The sequence below is a fragment of the Petromyzon marinus genome, chromosome 11 (assembly GCF_048934315.1).
Source record: "Petromyzon marinus isolate PM22_M1 ecotype Great Lakes invasive population chromosome 11, UKy_Petmar_22M1.pri1.0, whole genome shotgun sequence".
In the NCBI taxonomy this organism is placed as follows: Eukaryota; Metazoa; Chordata; class Hyperoartia; order Petromyzontiformes; family Petromyzontidae; genus Petromyzon; species Petromyzon marinus.
The window spans coordinates 884,665-898,914 of NC_133677.1; the positions used below are offsets into that span (position 1 = coordinate 884,665).

Consider the following 14,250-nt stretch of genomic DNA (forward strand, 5'->3'; position numbering starts at 1 on the left):
GCTACTGGAATGAGCGGAACGCAGGCCTGGAGACCCGAGTGGTGCGGCAGCAACAGCAGTGGCAGCGCCGGCTGATCCATCTCTCCGGTGCGGCCCCCCTCCCCCGAGCGTACAGGCGCGTGGGCACAGGCGGGCACCACACACACACACACACAGTCTCACCGTGGTGTGTGGACTGATTTGATGCTCGCTTGTACAGAGACAAAGCTCCCCCGTATAGCCGTTGGGGCAAGTGCTGTTTGCGGGCACTTTGTGAAAGCCGGTATGGTACACAAGGGGGGCCAGTAGTGGCCAGCGCCATGAACGACTGCCGTTGTCTCCCAACGCTGTTGTCTACACATCAACACCAAGTACTCATTTAAGGCTGAGTACACCTAGGGGGGGAGGGGCAGGACCGGTTCAGATATTCGTCACTGTTATTTGCTGTAAGTAGGAATCAAATTCGGGTCACTGGGTTCATAGCGCGTTCACTAACCGTTACACGCACGGACACAAAGGTGCACACCACACACACAAAAACACCACCACGCTCGCACACACACAAGACACGTGTACTTGCTCGCACACACACACGACACGTGCACTTACGCGCACACACAAGACACGTGTACTTACGCGCACACACACGACACGTGTATTTACGCGCACACACACGACACGTGTACTTACGCGCACACACACACACGACACGTGTACTTACGCGCACACACAAGACATGTGTACTTACACGCACACACTGGCTCATCACAACCAGACAAGTTGACGCAGCCTCCCATTGCTTACGCACGCTTGCGGGCATGTAGTTACAACACAGGCACACGCATCCACACGAACAATCACGGACACGGCTTACTACGCACACAAGACAAAGATCCCACCCCCCGTGTAGCCTGAAGAGACTGTAGACAAGTGCTGTTAGCGAGTACCTATAAAGGCCATAACGGCAGACAGGTGGGTTGGTGGCCAGCACTTGGTCCAACCACCTTTGTCTCCCCATTGGCGATGTTTACACATCGCACCAAGTACTCATTTGAGGCCGAGTCGACCTAGGACAGGCCCAGGACCGGTTCAGATGTGTTACCGGTGTTGGCCATGAGCAGGCATAGAACTCGGTCACCGGGTCCGTAGCACAGCGCGCGAACCACTACACACTACCGCTTCCCCGCCTACGCACGCACACAATCACAGCTACACACACACAAGCAATCACAGCTATACACAGCTCCTACACGCAGTTAACCAACACCAATACCGTTATCTCACAAAGGCAGAGGGGCCCAGTCACACACCCCCCTGCCCAACCCCATAATCCCTGCACAGCGCCCATAGCAGCGCACCATGTCATCCCAACCCGTTACAGCCAAACCAAGCCCACGACCGTAACCCCGCTAAAATAGCATCTCCTGCAGTATTACCGGCACATCACACGACCACCGACCCCGGCGTGGATTTGCGATATTTAGCAGGTCCGAGCGTGAACCACCCCGTAGGCGCACATGCACCACGCCTCAGAAGAAGTCATTGCGGAAATACCCATTTCCCCTGGCACAAAATCCCGCAGACTTCACCTGGAATCCCAACACTTCCCATCGCAGCAGCAGCAGCTGGCTCTACCCAGACTGCCACGGGCGACACTAATGACATACATACAAACAAAACAGACTACAACATTAAAACACAACAACAAGGACGACGTACACCCACCACAAACGTAAACGCATTGCCAACAACAAAAACAACCGCCGTTTCCCACCAAGTGGCTGTGACGTCACCACAGCACTTGTGCCAGGCGAGGTGCACTCCGAAGGCCACGTGTGGAAGGCTCATTGACAGGTCACGGGACAAACCCAGGTGACCATGGGCTGACTGAGATGACGAGTAGATGCACCTCCTGTGCTCCCCCCACTGTTGACTTTCTGTGCTGAGCCACCTGCCGCCCCGCTCATTGTTGTGAGCATCGCTCCTCTGCTCTCTGCTGTTTTTGGAGGGCGACTCCCTCCAACTGCTCAGCAGCATCCTTCACTAACCTCCTCCAGAGGTTGATCCTGACACTGCTGGTACCAGTCATCGGTAAGGCCACTCGGCACCACATCCTCCTGTACATCAGCCCGTGTCTTCAATAACCTGTGCCACACCCGTTTAGCCCCCTCTATCCAACGAAACAGAAGCTGCTTGGGCATTTTATGGCTGGGCATGTAGGATACATGACCCCGCAAAAGTAGCTTCACCTGCCAGAAGAGCTCTGTTAGCTTCTCACACAATCTAGTCTGGTTAAAGCCAGGATGGATCGTAGGCAGGCCCTGCTCAAATGTTTCAGTGGTGCAGAGGTTACTTTAGAGGGCTCCACGTTTTGGAAGCATAGAGCAGGGAGAGCATGACTGTAGCCAAGACGGCCCAGAGCTTTGTATGGAGCAAAAGACCAGGTAGATTCCAAACAGCATTACGCAGCTGATGAAAAGATGCGACGCGACTGATTTGGAGTGAGACTTCCGCTGCCAAACCGGAGCTGGTCATAAGCACAAAGCCCGGTACGTACACTTTAAACACAACTGCTGCCCCATCGCTCATGGGGAGTGCAGGGAAAGGAGCATTGGATGACATGAAATACCCAGGCAGGTGCTTTGTTTTTGGGGGGTTAATGGTGAAGCCCCCACCTCTTAGAAGCACACTCCAGATTCAGCAGCAGCTTCTCCAATTCCTTCTCAGCATGAGCAGCAATTACCAGATCATGAACATAAATGTTTGACCAGTAGGGAGCCATCCCTCGACCGCACCCGGGCATCAATCAGCCTCCCGTTGTATCTGTACCAGATGGAAATTCCTCCTGTACAGTCATTAAAAGCCTCTCGAACTAAATGTGATGCGCATCTTACAAATGTCAAGCCAATGGTCGGTGGGCAGACGAGCTCTACGGTAGGTCCTGGTGTCAAGAACATGGGCCCGAAATCGCTGTTCCGTCACTTTATAGTCCAGCAGATGTTCTTGCTTGGAACCGGCGTGCGCCCATGATGTTGTGTGGATGTGCCGATGTGAAAACGCCGTGTTAGTGATTACAAGCCCATGGGCTGCGCGGACGTCCCGCAGCTTTCTCACACATGCGTGCAACCCACACGTACACAGGGATTTATCTGCTTCTTGCTAGTGCTTGTTTTTGCTTGAGTTTGCTTCTGTCACTGTGGTGGAGGAGCCAGGTGACTTTTGGAAATGAGAGTTCCCACCTGGTTAGACAAAATCAACTCAAACTCACTCAATCATTAACCCACTCGCACCCATCAAAAACATCCCCCGTGTAGCCTTAACAGACTGTTGGGGAAAGTGCTGTTAGCGAGCACCTGTGAAGGCCGGCACGGCACACGAGGGGGTGGGTGGCCAACACCACGCCCGGCCGCCTTTGTCTCCCCAGTGGCGATGTTTACACACTGCACCGGGTATTCATTTTTGGCCGAGTCGACCTAGGGGAGGCCCAGGACCAGTTCAGATAATCATCACTGGTGTTGGCCGTGATCGGGAATCGAACCCGGGTCGCCAGGTTCGTAGCGCAGCGTAGCGCTAACCGCTACACTACCGCTCCACACGCTCACTCACTCACCCACATTCATCTTGGCCTCTTAAGTTCTCAGAGTTCGACAAAATCCACTCCTAACCATAACCGCAACTATCAAGACCGCGAGCTGAAAATACTCAAAACACAGAAATAAAAACATGTCACGCACAAGCACGCACGAACAAGCTCCAAAAACACCCCAACACATCACACACGGCATCAATAACACAGACAAGCGTGAAAAACACGACGTACACACACCCTAAACACGCGCGCACACACACGCAAGCACACAGAAAACACGCACGCTCCAACTCCCACCAGTGGCGGTGAGGCCGGCACAGGGCTTCACATTGCACCTGCAGCACCGACAGAGAACGAACGAAAGATCCCCCGTGGAGCCTCGAACAGACTGTTGGGGCGAGTGCGGCGAGCGAGCAGCACCTCCAAAGCCTGGCACGAGGGGGTGAGTGGCTAGGACCACGCCCGGCCGCCTTTGTTTCCCCAATGCTGATGTTTACACCCCGCACGAGGCGCTCAATTAAGGCTGAGTCGACGTCGGGTCGTCGGGTTTGTTTTGCAGTGTCCAAACCACTACACCACCACTCCCCACGCATACACACACACACGTGGGCACGCACGCAGACTCGCTTCGCGGGCCAAACACCAAACAACTCGGCCCCCACGGTGCGTGTCTGCCAGCACGACTACTTACACCGCCACCGCCACAAGCACGAGCCATCAGGACCACTGTCACAAGCGCTACCATTATGGGTGCCACAACAACCGCCTCTCACCAATCAGACCGCCAAGCAACCGCAAGCATCCTCACAGGGCAAACGCTACACTGCCGACTGCCGCAACCACTTAACCGACACCACAAGGGCGCACGCGCCGCAACCACTGTCCACAGCGACACCCGCTCCTGCATTACGGGGGGTCCCGCTGACCCCGTACCACCTGTGCCACTTGGGCCCTCCGACAAATTTCGTCTCGAGGTCGGTTGCCGGTCCGTGCCACGGCGAGCTGGGAGCTGTCAATCGGAGCGAGGCCACGGCATGGGCAACCCCCGTCCAGCCCGCTGGTGCCCGCTATCAGCATCTCTGCCAATTGGCGCTCGGCCTCGGAGAGAACTACTTCTCCACAAACAGCAGCGGTGGTAGTGGCGGTAATAATAACTCGCGCTCGCCATTTCAAAAAAATAACCCCGAACCGAGAGAGGGGAAAAAAATGTGCAGACACACGCAAGAAAATATTACCAAATAAAATATAACAACGGTGAGAGGGGGGCGGGCGGATAGGGGCGGGTGGCGTGGGCCGATGAGGCGGCAGCGGTGGCGGTGGGGGGGGCCGTGCTGGGCTGCCCCTAACGGCACAGCAGGTTAAGACGTCCCCTGGGACGGGCGGGAGGGAATGTGGGCAGCTCGCACGGGAAGTGGCCGCTTGCAGGAGGAACGCTAGGAATTACCCGCGCTGGGAGAGGGAGGGCGGCGGGGAGGCGGGGAACGGGTCCCGCCTGTCCCACCACCCCTGCTCTTCGCTCCCACCGCAGGGCGCTGGCTGCGTGCTCGCGCACATGCGCTGGCAGGCGCACGCACGCACGCACATGCGGACGTACGGACAAGCGGGCACGGACAAACACGCACGCGCACACGGGACAGGCAAACGCCGACACACACGGCGACGCGGACAGACACGCGCAAGCGCGCCATTACACAACTCGCCATCCGCAGCACCTGCTGAACTTGAGCAGCTGCACAAGGGAACAAAACCAAACAAAAAGACGTGTCGTCGCCCGCCCGCCCGCCCGCTCCCCCCCACCCTACGCCGACCCCCCGCCCCACCACGCACATCAGCCGCCGCCCCATCACGCCACCACATCTGCAGGCCGAGCAGAGGCGAGCGCCACGCACGCACTGCAGGTGCGGGGGGGGGGGGGGTGACATGGGGGAGGCCTCCGTCACCCCTCCCCCAAAAGAGGGGGACGACGAACGAGACAACGGTGGAGTTGGCAAACCGTGCGGTTTGCCAACACGCACGCACACACGCCCAACGCTGCTCCACTCAAGCAGCGACACACAGCTGGGACCCACCCAGCCAGACGTCTGCTGCTGCTGCTGCCGCGTGCACACACGCAGACAAGCGCACACGCACGTGCAGGCACCGGGACCCACCCTCCCACCCAGACACCACCACCGGCACACAGATGTGCCAGAGCGCCGCCGCGGCTGGGGGGTTAGGGGCGGGGGGGGGGGTTGTGGGGGGGGGTTGTGGGCGGGGGTTGTGGGCGGGGGTTGTGGGCGCGTGCGCGCGCACGCGGCGCGTCAATGGGACGTGTCAGGTACGCCAAACATTTCCCACAGAGCCCGCTCCATTCCTCGCGTTCCTCGTCAAACTCAGACATTAGTCACACGCGCACAAATGCACGCGCACACGTGTGCGAGCATCCCGATGGTGCCCGTGCGTGCCGGGCCAAGATGCGCTCGACCGCTCCTCCGCACGACGACACGGTTGGACTTCAAAAGGACCGCAGGAAACACAGACCACGCCACCCTCCCCCCATCCACCCAGCCCTCGTCCTGCCGGGGGGGTTAAGGTTAGATTCCCGATTAGGCCGAATGCTGTAAAAAAATTATGGTGAGTACTAGAGTTATCATTATGGTTTGAGATAAAACTCTGGCCAGGGTGATGGTTATCATGGGCGAGTGCGTTTGGGTTCAGGTGAGAGTCAAGGTAAGAGTCGGGAGAGAGTTGAGACATGGTTCGAGTTAAAAATAGAGCTCTGGTTCAGGGCAGGTGGCCGTGCCCGGTTTGTGGCCGGGACGTGCGCTTGGCAAAGCAGGGCACAACGCGGTGCGGCTGGCCTGGCCATTACATTGCGGGAGAGAAGAGCAGGGCAGCTTGTGGGAGCGGCACGCACAAGCACGCACAAGCACGCACAAGCACGCACGCATACACGTTAGCACGTACACACACTAGCACACACACATGTTAGGACGTACACACTACCACGCGCACACACACTAGCACGCGTACACACACACACACACTAGCACGCACGCACGCACACTAGCACGCACACACACACTAGCACGCACGCACACGTGTGCGAGCAGTGAAAACAACTTGGTGCTACATTTAAACTCCGGTTGGTCGGTGCGTGGCCAGCGCCCCGGGTCACGGTGAGAGCGGTGGTGGTGGTGGTGGGGGGGTGTTGCTGGAGCAGGAAGTCCAGAACACGTCGTCGTTTGATGAAGAATTTGCCGCTAATTACGAGGACTCTTGAGCGGGCGCGTGGCGGCCACGCTGCCATGTGGCCGCCGCTCCTCTCGCCCTGCGCCGGATGCTGCCCTGCGGATTATTTTTTTTTAAACACGGTCCAACATTTTGGGGCGTTTCTCCGCCGCTGTTTTTATATTTTATTTCTTTATTGTAACTATTATTATCCACGTAGCGAGCAGCGAGAGCAGCAGCAGCCGCAGCGGCAGGGACGAGGAGTGCCGCGATGTTTTCATCAGCGGCTTTCTGCCCGCGGGGGGCACCGCGCGTCGTGCGGCGGGGAGCGCCCCCGGTCTCACGTGGTGGTGGGGAGGGGGGGGCCGGGACGACCCGCTCTCAGCCCCCCTCCCACACCCCCCGCAGCGAAACCGAGAGGCGCACGGCGGGCGTGCCTACGGGGGCCGTGGGGCAGTGCCGACGGTGGTGGTGGAGGCTGCTGCGATGATGATTGTAATGGCGGTGGTAGCGGTGTTGGTAGTTGCGATTCCAGCGGTGGCGGAGATCGCATTGGCGGTAGTTGCGTTGGTGGCGCGGGGAGCGGTGGCGGCTGTGGGCGGCGGTGACGACGGCGGCGGTGGCGGCCGCCACGCTAGGGAGAGACTCGCCGGGATTCCCGGGAGCCGCCCACGGCCACGCACCGACTGCCGGGTCACGCGGGGTTACGGCCGCCCACGTGCCCCCCCCCCGCCTCTCCTCTCGGCCCGACACGGACTCAACGACCTGATTTTAATTAATCTGTATTTACCCAAGTCGCCTTATTCATCGGAGGCGGCGGGGGGGTTGCGTGAAATGAAAATATTCGGCGCACCGCCCGCCCGGACGCTCGGCGTCGGCCGTGAAACAAATCCTCGGCGCAGCTGAGAATTATTTTGAAAACCCCCAGGATTTTTCTTCTCAATTCACCGCGCGCGGTTTCTCTCCCTGACCCCCCCCATCCACCCCACCACTCCCCCGTGCTGGGCTCACCCCTCGGCAAGACGGGAAACCCCAACTTGACCAACTGAAACACAAACCACAGTTTAATCCCAGCTCCCCCCCCCCCCCGTTGCAACCCAGCCCCGGCGGTTTATACTGAACCCGCCTACACTTTACGCTAAAACTAATTCTTCACCAAGACAGGCTTTAAAATAAACCTCACTATTACTCGAGCCTAACTTCCAACTAATTACCTTTTGAAGCCACCGTCCCCGTGGCGCTCATTCCCACTCCTGTGAACTCCGCGGACTCCTCCGCTCACCCCCATCCTGGAACATTCCACTCACCACTCCCTACCTGGTAGTCTCCTACTCACCACTCCCAAGCTGGTAGTCCCCTACTCACCACTCCCAAGCTGGTAGTCCCCTACTCACCACTCCCAAGCTGGTAGTCCCCTACTCACCACTCCCAACCTGGTAGTCTCCTACTCACCACTCCCAACCTGGTAGTCTCTTACTCACCACTCCCAACCTGGTAGTCTCCTACTCACCACTCCCTACCTGGTAGTCTCCTACTCACCACTCCCTACCTGGTAGTCTCCTACTCACCACTCCCTACCTGGCAGTCTCCTACTCACCACTTCCTACCTGGTAGTCTCCTACTCACCACTCCCTACCTGGTAGTCTCCTACTCACCACTCCCAACCTGGTAGTCTCCTACTCACCACTCCCAACCTGGTAGTCTCCTACTCACCACTCCCTACCTGGTAGTCTCCTACTCACCACTCCCAACCTGGTAGTCTCCTACTCACCACTCCCTACCTGGTAGTCTCCTACTCACCACTCCCTACCTGGTAGTCTCCTACTCACCACTCCCTACCTGGTAGTCTCCTACTCACCACTCCCTACCTGGTAGTCTTTTACTCACCACTCCCTACCTGGTAGTCTCCTACTCACCACTCCCTACCTGGTAGTCTCCTACTCACCACTCCCTACCTGGTAGTCTCCTACTCACCACTCCCTACCTGGTAGTCTCCTACTCATCACTCCCTACCTGGTAGTCTCCTACTCACCACTCCCTACCTGGTAGTCTTTTACTCACCACTCCCTACCTGGTAGTCTCCTACTCACCACTCCCTACCTGGTAGTCTTTTACTCACCACTCCCTACCTGGTAGTCTCCTACTCACCACTCCCTACCTGGTAGTCTCCTACTCACCACTCCCTACCTGGTAGTCTCCTACTCACCACTCCCTACCTGGTAGTCTCCTACTCACCACTCCCTACCTGGTAGTCTCCTACTCACCACTCCCTACCTGGTAGTCTCTTACTCGCCACTCCCTACCTGGTAGTCTCTTACTCACCACTCCCTACCTGGTAGTCTCCTACTCACCACTCCCTACCTGGTAGTCTCTTACTCACCACTCCCTACCTGGTAGTCTTTTACTCACCACTCCCTACCTGGTAGTCTCCTACTCACCACTCCCTACCTGGTAGTCTCCTACTCACCACTCCCTACCTGGTAGTCTCCTACTCACCACTCCCTACCTGGTAGTCTCTTACTCGCCACTCCCTACTTGGTAGTCTCCTACTCACCACTCCCTACCTGGTAGTCTCCTACTCACCACTCCCTACCTGGTAGTCTTTTACTCACCACTCCCTACCTGGTAGTCTCCTACTCACCACTCCCTACCTGGTAGTCTCCTACTCACCACTCCCTACCTGGTAGTCTCCTACTCACCACTCCCTATCTGGTAGTCTCTTACTCGCCACTCCCTACCTGGTAGTCTCCTACTCACCACTCCCTACCTGGTAGTCTCTTACTCACCACTCCCTACCTGGTAGTCTCTTACTCACCACTCCCTACCTGGTAGTCTCTTACTCACCACTCCCTACCTGGTAGTCTCTTACTCACCACTCCCTACCTGGTAGTCTCCTACTCGCCACTCCCTACCTGGTAGTCTCCTACTCACCACTCCCAAGCTGGTAGTCTCCTACTCACCACTCCTTACCTGGTAGTCTCCTACTCACCACTCCTTACCTGGTAGTCTCCTACTCACCACTCCCTACCTGGTAGTCTCCTACTCGCCACTCCCTACCTGGTAGTCTCCTACTCACCACTCCCTAACTGGTAGTCTCCTACTCACCACTCCCTACCTGGTAGTCTCCTACTCACCACTCCCTACCTGGTAGTCTCCTACTCACCACTCCCTACCTAGTAGTCTTTTACTCACCACTCCCTACCTGGTAGTCTCCTCGTTAAAGCCAAGCCAGACTTTGGAACGCGGCGCACTTTGAACCCTGTCCCGCTTACGTGACCTGCAACTTTGACCCCAGCAACGGTTTAAACTCAGCCCTCGCGCTCAACCAAGACGTCCGTCACCACCGGTGCGGGTACATCAGGCCTACTACTCATCGTCACCACCGGCGGGGAGACACCAGGCCTACTGCTCCATCGTCATCACCACCAGCGGCACGCGTGCCCGCGGTGCGGGGGGGGGGGCGTCGGTGATCGGGCCCGGCACGTGGCGGACACGGGTAAGCCGGCGGCCGCCCCCCGCGTGCCCCCCTCCCCCTCACCCCCCGACCTACCGCCGCTCGAGAGAAAACAAACCAGCAGCGAATAAAAACCCGAGATGATTTACGAAGGCCGAGTGTTTACGCCGGCCGATGACACAACGCAGGGCTGGCAGGGACAGACGGAGGGAGGGAGCGCAGAGGAAAAAAGGAGAAAGTTTGGACGGCTCGGCCATTATGAACGAGGCGATCCCGGCGAATAAACGTAAATATTTGCAGTGCTGTCGCAGGAGCGGCGCGCTCAAGGGCTCAGCGCAAGTGGCTCGTGTCAAACGGTGAAAAACAAACGCAGAGCGGCAGTGACCTCCGTGGGGGGCCCGCAGCGGACAGGCAGCCCCCCCCCTCCCATTGGCCATGCCCCCAGCTACTGCAACCCAACTGTCGCAAACCCCACCGCCCCCCCCCCTTTTCCAGGCTGGAACGACACTAGCATCATCAGCAGCAGCAGCTACGGTCAACCCACCGCTGGATGAAGGCCTCCCCAATGCAGCCACCGCAGCCGCCACCTCTCATGGTCCTTACGGTCCAACGACCCATCCGGCGCCTGCGCATGAACCGAGCTCATCGCTCCGTCTCGTCACCGCGTCAACGTCACCACGCTCGTAGACTTATCGTCGCCAACACCGCCGCAGGTCAACCGCTCGCTTCGCGGGCTCCCCGAGATCCTGGGGTTTCTGGCGACTCGCCGCGCGGTGCACCACCCCGCAATTTACAATCCTTGTTCCAATACAATTGGGGGGGTGCACGCTGGCCCAGTGACAAAAGAGGGCACCGATTAAAATTAACACAGAGGGGCTTGTTGTGCTGGTGTCCCATGTGATGTGTGGAATACTAATTCGAGCTAATCGTGGGTGTACGTGTCACAAAGAGAAAGATTCCCCCGTATAGCCTCTAACAGACTGCTGGGGCAAGTGCTGTCAGTGAGCACATACGAAGGCCGGCACAGGGCACGAGGGGGTGTGGCGAGGACCGAGCAAAGCCGCCTTTGTTTCCAAATGTTAATACACGGCCGTGGGTACTCATTAAAGGCTGAATTCACTTAGGAGAGGTTCAGATATTCGCTACTAATCGATGCGTGGCCCGTGAGCGGGAATTGAACTCGGGAGGTGTGACGGTGCGCACCCACGGGCAAGGTCTTCTTATCTTTATTGAAATCGATAAGGTTCAGCAATCAGGCACGTGCAGCAGCGTGCAGCGATTTAAATCGGTATCTGTCCAGACGACCGGTGGTGCACGCGGAGAGAGGGCTGAACCATCGGGCTTGATGTGTGAAAGCCCAGCTTCACTGTGCCGCATAAATTTGGCCAAAGTGGAAGGGAATGGTGTCATCGTACGCAGCTAGGGTGGAGCTGCACGCGGCTCCTACTGCACTGATAAGAGTAAGCGTCAGTCGGGGTGACCGATGGTCCTGCGCTCGCCCATTCACTCCGGTCACGAGCTTGCTCACCGGTGGTCAGTCGCCCACTCATCACTCTTCTATTGCTACTAATTCCTGTGAACTTGACTCGTTGATTCCTGTAACCGTCTTGAGCACTAACGTCGACCAGACTGCACTGTTTCATCTTATCCACCTCACTGTGCTTAACCACCGCCACCACACTGCAGATCACAACAACCCACCCACTCACCAACACTGCAGGTCACCTCACATTCTCCTCCTGCTCCTTCCCTCGCACCTCTCCACTGGAATGCCCTCTTCCCGTCGTCATCGTCTCTCTCCCCCCAACTCCGAGCTCTTGCAACAGCAATAACCTCGCTCAATTGAAGAGATGCGCCACACGTCTGCCTGGGACATCTCCCACGGTGCCGTTTGTCGTTGCCCATTTGACGTTCGGGGCCCTGGGCTCCGAACGTCAAATGGACTGCGCGAAATAAATGAATTATTAAATAAATGTTACGTAATGACTGCAGCTGCCACGATCACTGCGGGCGGTGCGTGCGGGCGGGCGGCCGAGCAGGCGAGGAAACCTTCCACGCCCGACGCCCAGAGAGCACGACGAATCGTAGCGGCAGTGTCCAAACCTTAACCGCCATGTGTTTAAAATAAACAAAACGAGTAAAAAATCACGGCCGGATGGATGGGGCTCGCTGTTGATGTTTGTTAATTGTAAAGCGCCACTGTTTGCATGGGAGGATGTTGGCTAATTTTGTCACGAAAATGTTCAAACGACAGTGAACACAAACACTGCCCCCCCCCCTCCCCCGATCGCAGCGTGCGGATGGGTCCCACAACATCGACGCTACCCACCCCAAACACGAACCCCTCTCATCTCAACAACAACACCACCACACGCCCACCACGCCGACCGCTACACCCCACCACGCCGACCCCTACCCCACCGATCCCTACACCCCACCACGCCGACCCCTACACCCCACCACGCCGACCCCTACACCCCACCACGTCGACCCTTACCCCACCACGCCGACCCCTACACCCCACCACGCCGACCCCTACACCCCACCACGCCGACCCCTACCCCACCGACCCCTACCCCACCGACCCCTAAACCCCACCACGCCAACCCCTACCTCACCACGCCGACCCCTACACCCCACCACGCCGACCCCTACACCCCACCACGCCGACCCCTACACCCCACCACGCCGACCCCTACCCCACCGACCCCTACCCCACCACGCCGACCCCTACCCCACCCTCCCCATCGCTGCGCCTCCACGGCAGCCACCATCCTCAAATGCCTCGCTCACTCCCCGGGCCGCCACTCGGCCCCCGCCAACCTCGCAGCCATGACGCCTGCTGCCCCTCGCTCCCCTGGCTGCCCGGCACTGCACCCTCGGCAGTGAAAGCGACGCCTCGGGTCGCTTGTAAACGTCCAGCGCGCCACGGAGGCACAAACAAACCGAGGCTGCGGTCTCATTAATCAGCCGTCCAAACCAAACTGTATACGTTTCCGTGGCCGCCTCGTTACGCCGGAGAGCCAGCGCTCCCCCCCCCACTCCTCAGCCCCCCCTTTTCCTAGCGACCCCTGGGCATTCCCCTCTCCCGCCCGGCCAAGTGCCGCTTGGCAACACCACACTCACCGCCGCCATGCCCACCCGACTACCCACACGTCACACTCACCGTGCCGCTCTTTGGTGTCTTGAGCCCTGACGCCGCTTTGCCTTCCTTCGATGACACCTGCTCCGTCTGGACAGGAGTTTTCGCTGCCTTGGCTGGGGTCTTCTCTGCCTTTGCCGGTGTCTTGTCCACCTTCGCCGGTGCCTTTGCCACCTTCGCCGGTGCCTTTACCACCTTAGCCGGAGTCTTGTCCACCTTAGCCGGAGTCTTGTCCACCTTAGCCGGAGTCTTGTCCACCTTAGCCGGTGTCTTTTCCACCTTAGCCGGTGTCTTTACCACCTTCGCCGGAGTCTTGTCTGCCTTGACTGGCGTCTTAGCCAGTGCGGGCTCTGGCTTTTTGTTGGGGGTGCCGTTCACTTTGGGGCCAGGCGCGGCCTTGCCCGGGGTGGGCGCCTTGTCACAAACACACACACGCGCGCATTTTAGTTTTTAGATGGATCGCATCTCAAGACGTTACACAAATTCTGATTGCTGCTGCTGCTGCTGCTGCCGCTGCAGCACCCGATACACGCCGGGGGAGGACAGTGGAGGGGGCACCGGCTGGGCTGACACGGGCCCCACCGCACCAGGTGGTGGTGGCACTGCCAAGCTCCGCCACCCACGGCTCCCTGGTGCACACGTGTGGGGTGGTCCCACACACAATCGCGTCCTTCCACCCTCGCAGAACGGCTCTTATCACCCCGTGCCGATTAGGCCGCCCGCTAATTAAAACTCACGACGCTTCTAGCCGTACGTCCGCCGCCACCGCGGCCGGCGTTGCGTTTATCTCGCGGTTTCCCACGGTTAAGGGGGCGGCGAGGCGGCAGAGGCTGCAGGTGCACGGCCACCTGCAGCCTCCACCACTCCCGACCCCCA

General features: G+C 58.5%; 1 protein-coding gene across 2 annotated transcripts in view; it reads right to left on the reverse strand.

Annotated features, from left to right (window-relative positions):
- Window positions 1-14,250, reverse strand: part of LOC116941406 (uncharacterized) — a 32,959-nt gene that overhangs the window by 11,107 nt on the left and 7,602 nt on the right. For both annotated transcript variants that reach the window (XM_032952493.2, XM_032952492.2), the window contains exon 8: window positions 13,399-13,788. In XM_032952493.2, the coding sequence (XP_032808384.2) occupies window positions 13,399-13,788 (390 nt within the window). The remainder of the gene's footprint in view (window positions 1-13,398; window positions 13,789-14,250) is intronic.